General features: G+C 40.6%; 1 protein-coding gene across 6 annotated transcripts in view; it reads right to left on the bottom strand.

The window, feature by feature from the left end:
* The window catches only part of LRRK1 (leucine rich repeat kinase 1), a 121604-nt gene that overhangs the window by 87034 nt on the left and 13520 nt on the right, over positions 1-21050 (bottom strand). The window contains exon 1 of one of the 6 annotated variants that reach the window (XM_077869470.1): positions 4003-4045. The exons of 4 other annotated variants lie outside the window; for them this stretch is intronic. In XM_077869470.1, the coding sequence (XP_077725596.1) occupies positions 4003-4030 (28 nt within the window). In that variant the 5' untranslated portion in view covers positions 4031-4045. Of the gene's footprint in view, positions 1-3879; positions 3898-4002; positions 4046-21050 lie in introns of those variants that run through there. One more of the 6 variants, XM_077869503.1, reaches the window with a different exon arrangement.

Consider the following 21050-nt stretch of genomic DNA (forward strand, 5'->3'; position numbering starts at 1 on the left):
GAAATCTCACAGAGGAAGACATAGACATGGCCCACAAGCACATGAGAAAATGCTCCGCATCACTTGCCATCAGGGAAATACAAATCAAAACCACAGTGAGATACCACCTCACACCAGTGAGAATGGGGAAAATTAACAAGGCAGGAAACCACAAATGTTGGAGAGGATGTGGAGAAAGGGGAACCCTCTTGCACTGTTGGTGGGAATGTGAACTGGTGCAGCCACTCTGGAAAACTGTGTGGAGGTTCCTCAAAGAGTTAAAAATAGATCTGCCCTACGACCCAGCAATTGCACTGCTGGGGATTTACCCCAAAGATACAGATGCAATGAAATGCTGGGACACCTGCACCCTGATGTTTATAGCAGCAATGTCCACAATAGCCAAACTGTGGAAGGAGCCTCGGTGTCCATCGAAAGATGAATGGATAAAGAAGATGCAGTTTATGTATACAATGGAATATTACTCAGCCATTAGAAACGACAAATACCCACCATTTGCTTCGATGTGGATGGAACTGGAGGGTATTATGCTGAGTGAAATAAGTCAATCGGAGAAGGACAAACATTATATGGTCTCATTCATTTGGGGAGTATAAAAATTAGTGAAAGGGAATAAAGGGGAAAGGAGAAAAAATAAGTGGGAAATATCAGAAAGGGAGACAGAACATGAGAGATTCCTAACTCTCATGGAAGGGGAGGAAGGGGAGGAGGGCGGGGGGCGGGGGTGACTGGGTGATGGGCACTGAGGTGGGCACTTGACGGGATGAGCACTGGGTGTTATTCTATATGTTGGCAAATTGAACACCAATAAAAAATAAATTTATAAAAAAAAGAAAAATGAACAATACCAGGTCATAAACACTACTTTTGTGTTTTGGTTTATTCCAATAAACAAAAAAGTAAGCTGAGTCTGAAAAAAAAAAAGATTGTTGTGTCTGAGTGGAGATTATTGGGGTATTTTTTGGCTGTGTATTTTTGCAAAGAGGAATCAGAAAATGGCTTAGTGTGTGAGTCATTGCATTTGTTAGCAAGGCAGCTTCACTCCCATCACACACTAACAGTCTTATTAATTATTTACCATCAGAGACCCTGGGACAGCAGAGGAGAGCTGGCTGGAAGGAGAGAGGCATTGGCAGGTTGTGAGAAAGAGGTAGAATTGATGGCAGCATCATCCATCAGAAGGGGCACTTAATTATGTTGTTGCTCATCTTTCAAAATTAAACAAATATTTCCCTTATCTCCGTAAAATACAGGGGTGTGTGTGTGTGTATGTGCACGTGTGCATGTGAGTGCCTCTGTGTACACGCAAGTAGGAAGTAACCTCTTCTGTTCACTGTAGGAATGTAGATAAAAATAGTCCATCTTCCAATCAGTTAAGCGACACCAAGAAGGCAGAAGCTAGGGTATAAGGTGTATGTCAAATTACAAGGTGGATTTTACTTTCACTTGATTTTTAAATAATGAAGCATATGTGCAGCTAATTATGTAATCTGAGCCCAGACTCTATTCTATTTATGTATTTTTCAATATTGTGGTGTTTTCAGTTTTCTATCTGATTCCTTTAGGTTGCATGGACAACGCATGTCCACTGTCACTGATGCTGAGAGCTGGGGGTTCTGGTGCAATTGAATTATTGGGAGGACATTATTGGGAAAACATCCGCGAAGCCTCATGCATTTAATTTAATCTGCCACTTTCTTTTAATTTCCTGAAATTATAAAGAGAAGGGTTAACACATATTTACATTGAAAGAAAAAAGACCACAATGCTAATAATAGTATTATATTATTATAATACTATATGTAATATATATTAATAATATATTATATTGAGTATTAATGCTCAATAATAGTATTGAGGATGGGCTAGGGTAGAATTAATGATGGAATTAGAAAAAGATTCTTCTTTATTTCCCAAGTTCCCCATAATGGAATTAAATGACTGTTTTATTTTACATTTTAAAGAGATTACACATATAATAAAAGAATTACATATGTAATTCTCATTGAAAAAAAAAGATTACAGAAATATATCATGTGAAAAAGCAGAAGTCTCTCCTCCCACCATCAGACACATTTCTTAGAGGTAAATATTTACTTTTATAGTACTTTGCCCCAAATACCAGTTTTGTAATTGACAATTGTTAACCTCTGATTTAAACTTAAAGCAGAGGAATGTACTGACTCCATTTGAGATTATTCAGTTATTGTGCCCATTAATAAACCACTGTCCATATTACATTTTTGTGTGCAATAAAATATGACAGTTCTAAATATTTTCCTCATACGGCTATAAAACTCTTTTTAAAATATAAGTACTCAAAATGTATTCTATTTCAATAAAATATTAATGTATCAAATAAGCAATGAGAACCAGTAGGAAAACAATCATAGAACATTAGGATGACTCAGCTTCAAATTAAAAAAAATTTCCTTTTAGTTAGCTACTTAGTTAGTTTAGTTAGTTCTCTATGACAATGTCATTACTTTCTTATATAGCAATGAAAAGTCCATATATTTATATGGACATATATACACACACTACCAATAGGCATCTCACTTACTTTTAATGCAAAATTAATATGCTTAATGAAGTAAGTTACCAAGTAAAGGAGGAGAAGCGAAAAACAAGAGAGTGATTTTTTTCTTTTTTGGTGGTGATACTTGTTTGATTTTAGGAGTCAGTTAATTAGGAGCTAGTGAGAGGAGACTGCAAATACAGTGGACAGTGGACGGTGAGGGTTATGGATTGAGCCCATGTAGAATTCTTAGGAATACAAGAAGCATCTACTGTAAGCTGGAAAGTGACAAGTGGACAGCATATTTCTGGTGGTGACAAATGTCATTATCTACATAGCCTGGTATTTATATATGCTGGACGTGGACACTAATTAAAGTTCATTACGTGAGGAAGTATTTGGTTAAAACAATATTTAAAAGCCTGTGGAATGAGAACACTATTTAGTCCTTGAAAATCACTTTCAATTTAATATTCTATTTATAAAGAAATACTTTCAGTGACCCTGTGTGCTCTACATATTTAGCCATTTCTTCCAGAAATGGAAGAAAATGTTAGTTGCCAATAACTCGGTATCTAAATATTTCTGTAATTTGGGTTCTAGAAATACAGAGTATTCTGATTACAGGAAAACTAATGGAAATTATTTTTTTTATTTGGGGGGAACAGTAAAATAGAATTCCATGAATATTATAGTGATGTCTACTGTAAAAGCCATGTCCCTTACAGGAACAGTTCCTGTGGACATACCCACTTAAAGAGAGTCCTTTGTCTGTTTGGAGTCTGTTCTGTCCTTACATCCTTTGTGTTGCTGTTGTTCTTTCCTTATATCCTAAGGAGAGTCTTACCATTTCTTGCAGAATGATATTTGTTAAGTTATCCTCCTGACCCAAAAATCAGAATATAATTCTCTTTTTACTGTTTTTTTTTTCCTTGCAAATCTAGGATAATGGAGAGGTAATATGAGAGTGACTTTAATTCTGTTAGCCTCATATATATGTGTGTGTGTGTGTGTGTGTGTGTGTGTGCATGTGTATATAACTAAAATAGAGTTATGTCAATATTATATGTTATATGTCATTATGTTATAATTATATGTTACATATTATAGATCTATATATAATATATATATTTAATTCTCTCTTCTCCACCAAAGAAAACATGTATGATAGAAAGAGAATGCTGTCAATTCAAAATCTGTTGCATCCTCTGTATATCCTAGAAGAGACACTAACATTTTACTTGCACATTCATGAACGTTTTTTATTACATTCATCTCTATCAATAGAGTAGCAGAAAGTAAAAACATATCTACTAACCCACAACCAAGCAAACAAAGGTAAACTTTAGGATGCTACTGACCTGGTCATAATTGCTTAAGGACCTTGCTGTGCATTCTCCACCAAGTCCCCGAGCGGCCAGAGCATAGGAGCAGGGGCTTTCCCTCCCCAGAGGTGACACCCTCCTGGCCCTGCAGGGGCTCACCTGCTATAGCCCCAGATTTTCCAGCCATCAGCTGGAAGGATGCTTCTTTCTTTGCAGCTATCACTCTGGGATTTTAGCCTCAGCAAGCAGTTTTCATCTCTGGGTCGAATTACGGTGAAATCCAACCCTTTATTTGTTCGGGGAAGATGCAGAGCTTGGGGGGTGTGGAGGGCAACATGTCCCTCCGGGGTGACCCCGGGTGATAATTCCTCTCCAGCTCCAGATGGCTGGTGCTCAGCCCCATCACAGTGGGCCACTTGGATCAACCAGCATCGGAAAAGAAAGCGCAGGGAACGGTGGCATCCTGACTCATGGCTCATGCAGAACAGCACTCTGGCAATGGAGGCTGAGTGTTTCTCTTACCTCGGAGCCTCACAGCACAGATGCACAACTTCTCTGTGGATGTTCTCACCAAATGGCTTTTTGTTAATAAAAGGGGGATGTGCAGTTATATATACAGACAGCTCACACAAGGGAAAAATCACAAGTAAAAGTGCTATTTTCTTTAGAAATAACAAATACAATTAATCATAAAATGCCATGTTATGCCCACCTGGCCAGAGCGTGGTGACATTTGTCATTGTTGGGGGAGGACTGGCAAATTGCATAGCTGTTTCAGAAAGCAATAGAACAATGTTATATAACAAGATCTTATTCTCCTAGAGTTTATCTGAATAAATAATGGAGAGAAAGATCCACTCCTAAGTTAAGTCACTGCTCTGCAGAGTAACCTACGACATCGGAGGGAAGAACCTGCTAACAAGGTAAATGGCCAATATCAGGGAATCAGGGAATCAGGGAATGGCTTTTAGCAAAGACAATGTCTAGGTGCCAAGTACTGATTTTTGTCATTTAATCTAATGTTCACAGCAATGCTATGAGTAGGTGTCATTGGTGTCATTTTACATATGGGGGAGGCCAGGATGCAGACACCATTCACAGTGATAGAGCTGGCTGGTAGCTGGGCAAAAGTGGAAGCAGATCTTTTTGACCCCAGAGCTAAGAATTTCCACTACTCTGCTTTCCAATTTAATACTTGTTATGAATTGCATATTTGGGTACCCTCAAAATTACCGTGTTTTTAAAAAAAGATTTTATTTGTTTATTCATGAGAGATACAGAAAGAGAGGCAGAGACACAGGCAGAGAAGCAGGCTCCCTGCGGGGAATCTCATGTGAGACTTGATCCCAGGACCCCGGGATCATGTCCTGAGCCAAAGGCAGATGCTCAACCACTGAGCCATCCAGGTGCCCCCAAAATCCATGTTTTAACCCTGATTCCCAGTATGATGGTATTAGGAGGCAGGGCCTTTGGGACGTGACTGGGTCATGAAGATGGAGCCCCCCACAATGGGATTAGTGACCACACAGAAGAGACACAAGAGAGCTTACTTCGCTGCTCCCCGCCTAGTGAGGATCCAATGAGAGGATGGCTGTCTGCAAATCAGAAAGTGGGCCCTCATCATGAACAGTCTGCTGGCACCTTGACTTTGGACTTCTAGCCTCTAGAACTGTGTGAAATGAATGTTTAAGCCATCCAGACTGTGGCAATTTGTTACAGCAGCTAGAGCTGACTTTTAAAATAGTGCCTCAAGATCATTCAAAATAAGCGACTACCATGCAGCCATTAAAACAGATAATGAAGACTAATAATGAAAAATACTTATATAATATTAACCAAAAAGAGTAGGATATGGGGCATGGATTGAAACATCATGGGGAAATACCTAACACAGTAAATTAGTTGACACCCTTTGAAAATATGCAAAATAACAGAATTTACTCCGGGTTGGTAGATTATCTGAGATTAAAGTGCTTTGAAGAAAGGTTTCTAATGTGTATAATCTGCTATTTTTGTTTGTAAAAATTTAGTCTGTTCCTCTGGACAGAAAGTCTGAAGAACACACAAAATGACAGTAGCAATTGCCTTCAGCAGGTGCAATGAATGGAGATTTTTTTTTTTAATTTGGGTTTTCTTGTGTTTTCCAGTATTTTTTTTTCTTCACCAAGCTCTTGTTGACTTTGGAACAAAAAAATAAATTAAAAGATGAAATATATCTAGCCTAAGTTTGACCACTTTCACCCTGGCTCAACAAACTAGTTCTTTGACGGCCTTATCTAAACTGAAGGAATCAATTGTTGGAAAAACAAGTTGTTTCAGTTCTGGGAAGAGCCAGAGAACAAGAAAATCTCTTGGGATAATAATCTACAAGCACAACATAGATTTTAAAAGATAAAATAAAATGGTCTAGTAATAATAATAATAATATTTAGTATGCCAGTAATCAGTGCCATCTATTGAGTTCTAGCTAATGATGTAAGAAATGTCCTGCCTACTTCTGCCTTCCTGCCAAACCCATGCAATCCAGGGTTTCTCATCAACCCCCTCCACGAGGTGACCAGTGTTCTGAAGCATCAGAGAAGCTCTCTCTACTCAGTTCCCAACAGTGGAGCTGGGACCTGGAACCCCCACACCTGCCACCAAAGTCTTACCCCCACCCCCCAGGCTGTGTGCTTCCAACCAAACATGGCATGCATATCTGGAACACAATGTGCTTGGCAAACACATGGGAACTAAAAGGTGAGTTGATTCTGTCTCATTAGATCCAAAAACCAGAGAGAAAATGATGGAAGCCCACTCCTCCGTGAATTTTCTGGCATAGCAGCAAAGAAACACAGAAATACAGAACTACCACAACGAATCCTTTCCTACACTTCCTTCTTCTTCCAAGAATTCATTTCTTTATTTCTCATTCATTCTAGAAATACCATATACCCAGTATATGCTGAGCTAAGCCCTGGGGACACAGTTTGATGAAACAGAAGGAAGAGCTAGCGTGTGAGGCTATCTTCTTCCCAGATTTTAAACATCTACCACAGAAACCATGCTCAAGAGACTCGGGACAAACACCACTCTGGTAAAGAAAGAGGAACCATCCTTCTGAGGGGAAATAAAAAGCACAGAAGTAAGAGAGTTCCTTTATTTAATACTTCCATAATATAAAATGGCACAACCTGAAGACAGAAAAAGAAATCGGTCATGCCATGGGGAGGTGATCGTGTTTGTAAACACCGGGGATTAAGCCACTCTTTCTCACACCAAACCTACTTCTAAGGAACTGATTTCCAAGGGAATAATTCTACCCATTTAAAAATTATGCAAAAAAAAAAAAAAGGCAGTATGAATGAAGGTGCTGATTGCAGTATGGTTTAGTAGAGCAAAGAATGGTGGTTATGCCAAGGATCTAATGCGTTATAAATGCTTATGGCATTGAGCACAGGGAGGGATATTGCAACATAGGCAAACTGACAGGAAGGAAACACTCCAAGATGGTAACATTGGTTTTTGTTAAGTGGTGGAATTTGAGGAGATTCTCAATTTTTTGCCCTACTTTCCAGTTACTTCTGTTACTGCTGTCATGGAAAAGTGGTTTTTAAAAATATACTTTTCAGGTTAGTAAAGTAGAACTTCTGGCTGAATCCAACTTCCTCTTAGCAAAGATGTGCACAAAGGAAGAAAATAGACCTAGAGGGAAATTAAACATGAGGCACCCGGATTTTTCCAGCGGCATCCCAAGAACCAATGGTGCTAAGACATGGTGGTGGAAATGCCATTCAACTCAGATGACAGAGTGGCCCTGGTGGCTCAGCGGTTTAGTGATGCCTTCAGCCTGGGGCGTGATCCTGGAGTCCCAGGATCGAGTCCCACGTCAGGCTCCCTGCAGGGAGCCTGTTTCTCCCTCTGCCTGTGTCTCTGCCTCTCTCTCTCTCTCTCTCTGTCTCTCATGAATGAATGAATGAATGAATGAATGAATGAATAAATAAATAAATAAATAAATAAATAAATAAATAAATAAAATCTCTAAAAAAAAAAAAAACCTCGGATGACAAGGCTTGGGTTCAAGTCCTACCTTGGCTGCTTAATGGCTGCATGGTCTTAGCAAGGATTTATGTCTGAATCTTGTCACCTCTTGTAAAAATGACAACAAAAAGACACATTAAAACACCACTGCAAAATTCATGACCTAAAAAAGGGGACTGGCACAAAAATGGGGGTTATTTGCAGGAAGCCTAGCCTCTCCCTACTCCCTCCCTTCCCTACACTGAAGCCTCATTCCCACCATGGACCCCCGGCTCCCTCAGCCCTCACTCTGGTGTCTCTCCTACCTGGAAAGAGGCCCACTCCTTCACCATTTATCAAGGTTCTCCTCCTGCTTCCAGGCTCAGCATAGGTGCTACTCCCCATGGAAGACCTGGGGGAGGGGGGGCTCTCTATGGGCTCCCTTCTTCTTCTGCCTGAACAGGACCATCCTCTTGTGAGGTGTCTGTCCACCTCCTTTCTGTCCAGGAGAGCTGCAGCCTGGGTCCTCTTCCTCAGAGTCATGTGTGCCTAGCACTGTGCCATGTACACAGTAGGTGCTCATTAAGAGCTTCTTGAATTCAGTTTGTTGAACCTCCAGAGCTCTCTGCAGGTCAGTAAGTGATTTGCCTAGAATCTTGCTCATCTGCGGTATCATTCAGAATGGGCGTAGGGGCACAGATTTCTCCTGGTAAAAGAGAAGGATGTCTTCAGGTCCTTCTGGGTTTACTTTTCATGACCTATTTCCTTCCCGCCCCGGAACCTCGCCTCCACCCCACCTGCTCCAGTGTGGGCCGTTCAGCAAAGCAGTGGTAGGGTTCATGTCAGGTCAAAATTTATACTGTTTCAAGATAATACCCTGGGGCTTTCCAGTTCATGCAAGTATCCCAGGACTTAATCATACACACTGGGTGAAGGAGGCCCCAGAGCACAGAGAGCCACAGAATGAAGAATGGAATGACCAAGTCATCCTCCTTTTGCACCCAGCTGGGTGTGTCTACATCGCCCTCTTGTGCCTTCTGGAGGTAATGGCAGCACCTACCTTAGAAGGGTGATTGGAAGGTCAAATGGATGGAAGGATGCAAGTATGGAAAGTGCTAGACCACTACCTAACTAGTGGGCTCTGGACATATGTTAGTTCTTATTACCATTATTTGAAATTAGGTTAAATGAGGTCGGTGTCTAAAACTTGTAAAGTCTGAGGTCCAATCTTATTCCTCAGGCATCTGAGATAACTGATGTGAATTCAAATGGACAAGTTGGTGGTTTCCTGTATCTTATCTACTGAGCTCTGGGTCAGGTGTAAGTGGGGGCCAAACAGAGGAAGAAAAGGGCTTTCCTCTAGCACCCTTGCTGAGTCTGTGGGGGAGTAGAGGTATGGATACACCCAAATGCACCCCAATAACTCCATGGTGGTATATGCCAGTGGACACAGCCAGGCCCCTGCATGCTGTCTAGCACACAGCTGGAGCTTAATAGATATGAGTTATGAATGCTACTGGCCAAAATAAGGAGATCATTGTTTACTCTGACAGTGACCCTATCTAAAAATGCTGCTGAATGAGATCAGCCAAGTTCAGACCAGTGGTTTTAGAGTTCATTTGGTTAATAGCTCTTCTTTCAAACTTGTCATAGTCCATTAGGGCTGCTTTAACAAAATACCACACACACATTGGATGACTTATAAACAACAGAAGCTTGCTTCTCACCATTTTGGAGGCTGGAAGTCTGAGATCAGGGTGCCAGCATGGTTGGTGAGAACCCTCTCCTGGGTGGCTCTCATTACATCCTCACACGGCTGAAGGGGCTAGGGAGCTCTGCGGGGTCTCTTCTGTGAGAACACTAATCCTATCATCCTTGTGACTCACTCAAGGCCCAGAGGACCCACCTCCTAATACCATCATCTTGGGTGTGAAGGTTTCAACATATACATTTTGGTGGGACACCAATGTGCAGGCCATGGCAATGACCTTACTTAAAAGCATGGGAAATGCCCAATAATATTCCCAGGTAAGAGGTAACCTTATATTAATACAGTTTTTAATCCTGGAGGCAGTGCTCAGAGTTAACTGCTCAGTTAATCACTGTAAACTCCTTGATGGGAAATTATTGTGATAAAAAACAAAAACAAGGGGCCACCTGGGTGGGTCAGCGGTTGAGCATCTGCCTTTGGGGTCCTAGGTTCGGGTCCCACATCAGGCTCCTCGTGGGGCATCTGCTTTTCCTTCTGCCTATGTCTCTGCCTCTCTCTGTGTATCTCATGAATAAATAAATAAAATCTTTAAAACAAAAACTGGTTGTAATCAAAATCCTGACTAACAATTTGATACTTTCTCCAGGGAAAGGTGCTAGGATCCAATGCTAACTGTTCCCTCTCAGAGGAGAGAGTGGCCCAGGACAGGAGACTGGACACCCCCAGAACTGTTTATTATGCTAATAAACAGTATGGACAACTGGGGGCCACATGGGAGAGAGATGGTCAGATTCATTCCTCACTGAGAAACCAGGACACTTCCACATGCATCAGACACATGAATGTAAAAAATGAAACCACATAAGCAATAGAAGAAAACAAGTGAATTCCCTTTTAACCTAGGAGGGTGTAATCCTCTTAACTGTGACTCAAAACCTAGTAGCAATATAAGACTGATAAATCTGACCACATTTTGAAAATAACAGTGTTATCAAGTGTAATTCACACATCATAAAATTCACCATTTTAGGGTGCACAATTCAATGGTTCTTTTCAAGATTTTATTTATTTATTTGAAAGAGAGAGAGAGCAGGGGGAAGGTCAGAGGCAGAGGGAAAAGCAGACTCCCTGCTGAGGAGGGAGCCCCATGCAGGGCTCCATCCCAAAACCCTGATATCATGACCTGAGCCGAAGGCAAACGCTTAACTGACTGAGCCACCCAGGTGCCCCCACAACTCAATGATTTTTAGCATATTTCCGGAAATGTGCAACGACCATCAGTCCTCTAGACTTAATAAAAACACTCTGATCACCCCAAAAGGGACCCTGTACCAATGAGTAGTCCCTCCCTCCTTGTCCCTCCTTCAGCTGCGGGCAATCACTAATTTCTGTCTCTGTAGCTTTGCCTATTCTGGACATTTCATATACATGGAATCATGCGAGATGTGGCTTCTTCCACGTTGCGTGTTTTCAAGGCTCATCCCTGCTGAAGCATGTGTCCGTACTTCTTCCTTGGTTACTGCCAAGTACTACTATTCCATTGAGTGGATATACTACAGTTGATTAGTTCCTCCATCGGTTGATGGACATTTGGATGCTTCTACTGTTTGCGTGTTGTGAATAACGCTGCTATGATCATTTATGCATAAGTTCTTCTGTGAACATGTTTTCAATTCTCTTGGCTCTTTATGTAGGAGTGGAATTGCTGGGCCAAATGGTAACTCCATGTTCAAAAATTTGAGAAACTGCCAAACCATGTTCCAAGGTGACTGTACCATTTTAAATTCCCTCCTACAATGTACGAGGGTTCTAATTCTTCAACCTCACCATCATTTGGTGAAGATTGTTCAATTTTTTAAAAAAATTTATCTATTCTAGTGGGTGTGAAGTGGTATCTCATTGTGGTTTGGATCTTTATTTCCCTGATGACTGATGATGTTGAGCATTTTTTTCAGGTGCTTATTGGACATTTTTATATCTTTTTTGATAGATGTCTATTCAGATCCTTTGCTTATTTATTTTGTCTTTTTCTTGTTGACTCATAAGTGGTCTTTATATAATCTGGATACAATCCCTTTATGAGATACATGATCTGAAAATATTTCCACCCATTCAGGGAGTTGTCTTTTCACTTTCTTGATGATGTCTGTCAAGTACAAAGATTTTTAATTTTGATGAAATCCAATTTATTTTTCCTTTTGTCACTTGTTTTTGGTGTCATATCACAGAAACCATTGCTTAATCCAAAATCATGAGATTTAATCTCATGTTTTCTTCTAAGGGTTTTATAATTCTAGCTCTTACATTTAGGTCTGTGATCTATTTTGAATTATTTTTTGTATATTGTGTTGGTAGGGATCCAACTTGGTTTTGTTTTTCCATCTGTATACTCCGTTGTCCCAGCACCATTTGTTGAAAAAATGATTATTTCCCCTCTGGATTGTATTAGTGCCCTAACCAAGTTCATCTGACCATGAATGCCATGGGTTTATTTCTGGACTATTCCACTGATCTATATGTGTCTATCCTTATGCCAATACTACACTGTCTTGGTTACTATAACTTTGTAGTGTATTTTGAAATCAGGTAGTGTGACTCCTCCAACTTTGTTCTTCTTTTTCAAGATCATTTTGACTATTCTGAATCTCTTGTGTTTCTACATGAATCTTGGGATCAGCTTGTCAATTTCTGTGACTATTTCAGATGGGATTCTTATAGGGACTGCATATGCAGACCAATTTTGGGAGTATTGCCATGTTAACATTGCTAAGTCTTCCAAACCACGAACACAGGATGTTTTTTCCATTTATTTAGGTTTTCTTTAACTTCTTTCCATCAAGTATTATAGTTTTCAGTGTATAAAATCTTGTACTTATTTTGTTACATTTATTCTCAATTGTTCTATTCTTTTTGGTGCTATTGTAAATAGTTTTCTTAATTTCATTTTCAAACTATTCATTGAAAATATATGCAACTATAATTGATTTTTACATTTTGATCCTGCATCTTAAAAATTTGTTGGACTGATTTATTAGTTCTAAGTTTTTGTAGATTCTCTAGGATGTTCTACAGAAAATATTATATCATCTACTAGTAGAGATAGTTCTACTTTTTCCTTTACAATCTGGATGCCTTCTATTTCTTTTTCTTGTTTCATTATGCTGGCTAGACACTTCAGTATAATGTTAATTGAATCTGTGACAGTGGACATCGTAGTTTTGCTCCTGATGTGACAGAAAAAGCAATTCAGTGTTTTATAACTAAATATGATGTTAGTTGTGGATTTTTAATAGATTTCCCTTATCAGGTTGAGGAAGTTCCCTTCTATTACTGTTTCACTGAATTTTTCATCATCAAAGGGTGTTGGATATTGTCAATGTTTTTTCTGTGTTGAGATGATCATGTGGTATTTTTCCTCCTTTTTTCTGTTACTATGACATATTTTACTGATTGATGTTAAATCAAGCTTGCAATCCTTGGATAATTCCAGCTGGTCATGTTATATAATCCTTTTTATATATTACTGGATTTGATTTGCTAATATTGTGTTGGGTATTTGCATCTGTATTCATAAGAGATACTGGTCTGTAGTTTGCTTGTGGTATCTTTGGTTTTAGTTTTAGGGTAATCCTGGGCTCACAGGTTGAACTGGGGAGTGTTCCCTCCTCTCTTATATTTTGGAGGAGTTTGTGAGGTTAATGTTAATTCTTCAAATGTTTGGTAAAATTCACTAGTGAAGCTGTCTGAGCCTGGCTTTTCTTTTGGGGAGTTTCTGGATTACTAATTCAATGTAGCTACTTAGTATAATTCTGTTTGGATTTTCTATTCCTTCTTGAGCCAGTTTAGATAGTTGTGCCTTTCTAGGAATTTATCCACTTCACTTAGGTTATTGAATTTTTGGTGTACAATTGTGCATAGTATTCTAATTCTTTTTATTTTTGTTCAGTTGGTAGTGATGTCCCCTTTTCTGTCCTGATCTTAGTAATTTCAGCCTTGTCTCTTATTTTTTTTGGTCATTCTAAGTGAAAGTTTGACAACATTGTTGATTTTTTTAGAAACCATCTTTGAGTTCACTGATTTTCACTATTGTTTTTGTAGTCTATATTTCATTTATTTCTGCTCTAATCTTTGTTATTTCTTCTGTTTGCTTTGGGTTTAGTCTGTTCTTTTTTCTAGTTTCTTAAGGTGGAAGGTTAGGTTATTGATTTGAGATCTTTCTTTTTAAATATAGATGATCATAGCCAGAAATTTCCTTCTAAGCACTGCTTTAGCTGCATCCCCAAAGTTTTAGTATGTCGTGTTTTTATTTTTATTCACCTCAAAGTATGTTCTAATTTCTCTCGTGATTTCTTCTTTAATCTGGTTACTTAGGAGCACACCATTTCATTTTCACATATTTGTGAAATTCCCAAATTTCCTTCTGTTATTGATTTCTAATTTCATTCCATTGTAATCAGAGCTTATGTTGTATGATTTCAATTCTTTAAATTTGTCGAGGTTTGTTTAAAATTTAAACATGTGGGGATCCCTGGGTGGCGCAGCGGTTTGGCGCCTGCCTTTGGCCCAGGGCGCGATCCTGGAGACCCGGGATCGAATCCCACATCAGGCTCCCAGTGCATGGAGCCTGCTTCTCCCTCTGCCTGTGTCTCTGCCTCTCTCTCTCTCTCTGTGACTATCATAAATAAATAAATAAATAAAAATAAAAATTTAAACATGTAAAGAACCCCCCCAAATATGTGTGCTCCACAACACACAAATAGGATAGCAAGACACATGACAAATTTTAAAAAATTGCAACTTATATTATAGACAAAGGGTTAATATGATGAAACATCTTCTTACATTGCTGGAGGGAATGAAAAATAGTGCAGCCCCTATGGAAGGGAATTTACCAATACCTAGCAAATTAAATCTGCATTTCCCCTCTTAGCCAACACTCTGGCTTTTAGAAATTTACACCAAAGATACGATGTCAAAAATGCAAAATGATTATCTACACAAGACTATTCATTGCAGCATTACTGCAGAGGAAGCAATACGATGTTATCTGTAGAGAAGGGGCTAAATAAACTCTGGGACATGCACAGAATAGAGTCCTATTCAATGGTAAGAAGGAAAGAGAAGTTCTGTACACTCTGGAGTCACATATTTTTCTCTGAGTCTCAGGGAAGCTCCCATTACCTCCTTCCAGGGATGGGCAAACAACATTCCATGCTCTAGGACCCTGTGTTCTGGGTCTGCTCAACCCATCCTCGAGCTGGAAGACAGAAACTCAGCAGAGGGTCAACGAAGAGCCTGAACTTTGCCTCCAAGTGGCAGCGGTGGCACAATGCAGTGAAAGAAAGGCAGCACTCATGCTTGGTTTGCTCTGACCATAAGCTGACACTTGTTCCTGGAAGGAGAGGCTTGCTGTCTTCCTCCTTGTCACTGGGCCCATGGGTCATTCTGCTAAGGATTCTCTTGAAGCCCTTCCTTAATCTTCACGCATCCATAAGTATTGATGGCGGAGGCAGAACCTGTAAGGAGGCACTTCCCTATTCCCACTCCCCTCCACCTCCCAGGCAGAGAGTACACCTTCCTTCCAGATCCATACACATACCAAGGCAAGCTGGCTTTGGGGGAAACAGCTGCGGATCTCTTGAGAGAATGAGATTAGAGACTGAGGACAGGGACTATATGTGTTGAACTTCGAAGGAAGATCTGGGCAGAGGAATTCCAAGGCTTGGCCATATGCTTTAAATGGAATTCCCCATGGATGCCCTGTCAACAAACTTTAGTAAAGATTTAAGCTGCTTTTTGATTTTAAGATTTCAGGCTGGAGTTTCCTTGGAATACATCATTGTATAGTGATGACAGAGGCCATAAAGTTGTTCAAATTTCCCTGGATCTCACATAAATATTCATTTATCTTCCACTTCTTTTTTTTTTTTTTAAGATTTTATTTATTTATTTTAAAGAGAAAGAGAGTATGCAGGGGGAGGGGCAGAGGAAGAAGGAGAGAGGGGCTCTCAAGCAGATTCTGCTTCCAGCATGGAGGTTGACTCGGGTCTTAATCTTATGACCCGAACCGAAATCAAGAGTCAGATGCTTAACCGACTGAGCCACCCAGGCACCCCTTCCACTTCTTTTTTTAATAAATAGATTATACTATGATTATGTTCTGCTACTTGCTTTTCCCACTTAAAAGTTCTTCTGTATCTGCACATAGAGATCCAGGCATCTTATTTCATGGTAGTTCTTTGTCCTCACTGATGGACTTTTAGGGCATTTCTAGTTTTTTGTAATTCCCTCCCATGCTGTGCTGAAAATCCCGCGTGTGCATTCCTGCTCACCTGTGAGCTCTATTTTCAGGTTAATTCAGGGTAGTGGAAGAAGCAGAGTATTTGCTGACCCTTAATTATCATAAAGATTGACAATTCACTTTTCCAAAGGTTGTACCAATTATATCCTTACTTAGTTATTCATTCAAAATTAGTTAAAAATATGAAAAATGGAGCAGAAATTATATCCTTGTTATACTAAATAATAACAAACTTTCTGATTTTTCCCAATTCAAAGAGCAAAATAACATCTCATGATTGGCTCTGGTTTGCATTTCTTCCCATATGAATGACATTCAGCATATTTTCATACATCGCACCACTATTTATCTTTTTCAATGAACAAAACTCTCTACTTCTATTTCTTGGTTCATTTGGAAACTGGAATGTTCTTTTTTCCCATTGATCAGCAAGTACTCTTTGTGGTATGTGTGGAAAACAGTTTTTACCTGTTTGTTGTTTGTCATCTGAGGAGGATTTTCTGCAGAAGAGTTCCAACTGTTGTGAAATCACATTTATTAATCTCTACTATGTTAACTAGATTTGTGTTGTGATGCTAGCTTTTATGTATGAAAATGTGTGAAAGAAGCAGGCAATGTACAGAACAGTGGGTGTAATCAATTAGATTTTGTGTAAAGGAGGGAGACGTAAGAATTTGTTTGGCTTGTATACATATAATGCAATTCTGGAATGATGTAAGAATCTAAGAATTGTAGCTTGATACTTAGGGCTTTCGAACTGTGTGATCTGTATTCAACTAAAGTTTTTAAATCTTGGCAAAGGAAAAAAATATGAGGTCATTTGCTCTTCCTTTTCCTCTGCATGTCTTCAGGCAGAGACACACACCCTCAAGTTCAAACAACAAAAATTGACTCCAGCTGATTTGCCTCAATACTGGGATCGCCATCTGCCTTCTAAATCCAAAAGCAGGCAAACACAAAAGAAGCGAAAAGCCAGGATTGGGGATCCTCTGTGACTCTCAGAGTTGTAAGTTGATTTAGTTAATGTGTGGATTTGAGGGGAACCTAATGCATTATTAGGATGACTATGATGTGTCCTCTTAACAGTTAAGAGCCAATGCCACGAACACATCGTATACAAGATAATGCTTAACAGAAGTGAATGCCTGCAGCCTCTCCCCTTTGTCCTAAGACAAAAACGCTCAGGAGATCTTCATCTGAGCAAGAGCTGACATACCTGGGAGCTGTGCTCCTCTCTGGCTGGGGTTTTAGCTTGTGGCTGAGTTACACCCCACTGCTCTGTTGGTTGGCACCTACACAGCCTCTTTTCCTGTATGGAAATGCTCACGCGCGTAGTACAAGCTTTCTTCAGTGTGGTATTAACCCTGGCTGGATGACAATAGGGCTCTTTGTTTTTATGAGTGATATCCTGATTATTAAAGTAAGGAGCTCCATGATTCTCTGTAACCACAAATATCCCAAGAATGCCTGGGCTCCGCTACCATGGCCCCTGGCCCACTGACACCCGCCTCCCGCCTCCTTGCACAATTCCTTTGTGACCCATGTTCAAGGCACTCCCTGTGGACAGCTTGAGGCCAAACACTGAAGATACTCAAGAATGTTAGAACTCTGAGCTTTACGAAGAGTGTTCTTCCATAAGACATATGCATTTTGCTAATTTGTGGTGGGGGGAAAGCACTCTGAACATGAGGAAAGGGAAGATTTTGACTTAAATGAAAAGGTTTTGGATTTAAAACTTAAATTAAACAACTTTTAATTAAATTAAGTTTTAATGAAAACAATTCTATTCTGATGGTTTGATTGGGGCTCATTGCTTTTTAGTTCTACACACTTTTGAAAAGGGGGACTGGCCATGTTTTCAATCCCATGCCTTCAAATAAAATCAAAGACACCGCCGTTATTAAGAACTCCCATTTTTTTCATCAATATTATTATCATTTTCACTGGCAAAAAGCCAGTACAGGTTAGGCTAGATAACTTGCCCAACAGGGAAAGAGAGAGAAACGAACATAAACTGTGGGGCTCTGGGTCACAGAAGCAGCAGATCATACCTGGTATGGTGCTAAGCATTCCGTGAACACATTCTAACAGTGCCTGTGTTACAGATAGGGAGGGACCAGGATTTTTTTGTTTTTAAATATTTTATTTATTTATTTGTTTATTTATTTATTTGAGAGAAAGAGAGAGAATGAGTGGGGGGAGGGGCAGAGGAAGAAGCAGGCTCCCCACTGAGCAGGGAGCATAACATGTGGCTCTATCCCAGGACCCTGAGATCATGACCTGAGCCAAAGCCTGAGCTTAAATGACTGAGTTGCCACTCAGGCACCCAGGGAAAGGATTCGAACCCAGCTCTTTCCAAAACAAAGCCCACATTCTTGATGCTGTCACCCACCTTTCCCTACAAACATACCTCAGAGATATCAAGAAGATGCTGGAAGATGGAATTAAGACAGCAGACAGAACCCTGATGTAGTCATCACCTTCTGCCTCTAGTCCTTGGAAATTTTATGAAAAAAAAAATGTTTCCTGGGTGGCTGATTCGGTTGAGTGTCCGACTCTTGGTTTCAGCTTAGGTCGTGATCACAGGGTCATGAGATGGAGCTCTGCACCAGGTTCTGCACTCTGCGGGGATTCTGCTTGGGATTCTTTCCCTCTCTCTCAATCTCTCTCCCTCTCCCTCTTCCCCCTCCTGTACTCTCTCTCTCTCTCTCTCAAATAATTAAATAAATCTTAAAAAAACAAAACATTACCACCAAACTATATTAGCACAGGAAACACAAAGGAAACCTAAGAGGATAGAAAATCAGGATGCACAAGGTGAAGAAGGTTGGAGGAGTGCCCTGAGGTTGCCTGCAGCATAGAGGAAGCAGGAGTTCACCAGCAGAGGGACTGCAGGGAGGTGGAAACCACAATGAGCCCCAGTCCAGCCTGTGCCAGGCAGTGGGAGGGCCCAGGGCTCTGCCTCTTCTATGCAAATGGCAAATGTGGCACTTCAGGTGGCCGGTGGCACCCAGGAGGCACCCTCCACTGAGAAGACATGCTCCAGGTACAGTCCCAGGGCAGCCACTACAGTCTCTCCGCCCTTCTCTCTGGAGGCTGCAATGACTGATACCGCATTCACAGAAGCTGCGGGGAATCCCAGCCATAGAGGTCAACATCCAGCTGTGCACCCACAAATTCTTGAGGAAGATGAACACCATAAGGAGAAGCATGCAGTTTCACCTACCAAGCCCACAGCAGACTACAGATTAGCAGGAAGAGACCTCCCTACCTCCCACTCCCACACACAGAAAGTAAAGCTAAATTAAGTTCCCTACTTATAATTGAAAACCCAGTACCACTAGAAGTACACTGGCCACTGAGGCAGGAGAAAGTGGGGCATATCTCATCTCAGCCCTCCTTGGGCTGAGTGTCCCCAAGGGGAATTGAGCAGCTGACACTGACAATGGCTGTATAGGCAGGATCTTGCCAGATCTGAGACCCTGCATTGCTTGCTGCACCCTTACATTACTGCTCAGGGTTGGATGGGGGGGCTATCCAAATAACTCAGTCACTGAGATAAGGGATGTGGGCAAATTCTGGACTCCTCCAGTCCTGATAGAACAACCACCACCCTCACTCAGGAGGAAAAGGTGAGTCAGTCAGTGCCTGAACTGCTCTAAGTGGAATCTTGGGCTCTGGCTTTCCAGCATCAGGGATCTGTCTCCACCCAGAATTAGTGTTTGTAAAGCAAAAACAAGATCTCAGAATGAATATAAATGCTGTCTTGGAGAGGTAAAGGAGGACACAGCAACCATAAACAAGAGTCGATGAAAAAGCTCAGAAAGGAAAGCTAGAAGAGTTGCACTGTAAAACACACTACATGGATGACAGAGTGGAATGGACAGGACTGGAGGATAGCCTGGTCTTCTGCAAGAGCAAGAAGAAGGTGTAGCATCCAGACACAAAGAGAACAGACAAAAAATTAAGAGACATGAAAGATGGTGCTTGAAGCTTTCCAAAATGTGTCTAGTATGATTCTCGGAACTGTATCCTCCAATAAATGAGAAAAATTCTCAAGGTGAAAAAAGATGAGTTCTCCGAAGGGAGAGGATACTACTTAAGAAATTGGAAAGGGAAATTGAGTTTAGAAAATAAGAGATAGAAACAGAAATAAAAAATAACAACCATAGGGCTGATTTTTTTCAAAAGACTCAAAACCGCCTCACTGGAAGATTGATCAATGAACAATAAGAAAAAGGGTGAGGTGGGGAAGGGAGGGAGGAGAAAGGGAGAGAAAACAACAGTGTCTTCAGTGAGAAAGGAGACAAGACTATACAGTAGAGAATGAAATCATGAGACCACCAGGAGAAAGAGGGCTCCTTAGAGAAATGGTGATGGTGGGAATTAGACAACAAATTCCAAACCTGGACTTTCTTGTCACATCAGAAAGCAAGGAGGGTATCAAAGACTCCTGGGGTCATGTCCAAAGACAGGGGAACCAACCCAAAGGAGCTTCTACTGGCCAAAGATGAATAATTTTAGGGGCGCCTGGTGGCTCAGTGGTTGAGCATCTGCCTTCTGCTCAGCAATGCCCAAAATCACTGAAAAATCTAACCACCAAGGAGAGACTATTAGACATCATGTGAGTCCTACCACTGATGAAACAGTAAGTACAAAACACCAACTACCTAGCATTCTTGCCGAAAGATCTTACTGAATCTCAGCAAGCCTCTGGATCTATGGAAACATGGAGAGAAATGTGTTAAGCAATACATACCAAATGCAATCACCAAAATCCAGACTGGGAAATGGCAGATGTGGTTTTATCAACAATTAAATCACAAGGAAAAAGGAAATGAGGGAGAAAGGAAGAAATTAAGAACCATATCATCCAACAGAATGCAGGGATCTTGATTCATGGGCCCAAACAAAGGCATTTGAACATGGATGTCAATGTTATTAATGAAATATATTTTTATTTTTATTATTTTAAAAAAGATTTTATTTATTTATTCATGAGACACACACACACATACACAGAGGCAGAGACAGACATAGGCAGAGGGAGAAGCAGGCTCCATGTAGGAAGCCTGACGCGGGACTTGATCCTGGGACTCCAGGATCACGCCCTGGGCTGAAGGCAGGTGCTAAACCACTGAGCCACCCAGGGATCCCCATATGTTTTTATTTTTAAAAAAACGTATGTGAGGGGTG

This window comes from Canis aureus, chromosome 2 (genome assembly GCF_053574225.1).
Source record: "Canis aureus isolate CA01 chromosome 2, VMU_Caureus_v.1.0, whole genome shotgun sequence".
In the NCBI taxonomy this organism is placed as follows: Eukaryota; Metazoa; Chordata; class Mammalia; order Carnivora; family Canidae; genus Canis; species Canis aureus.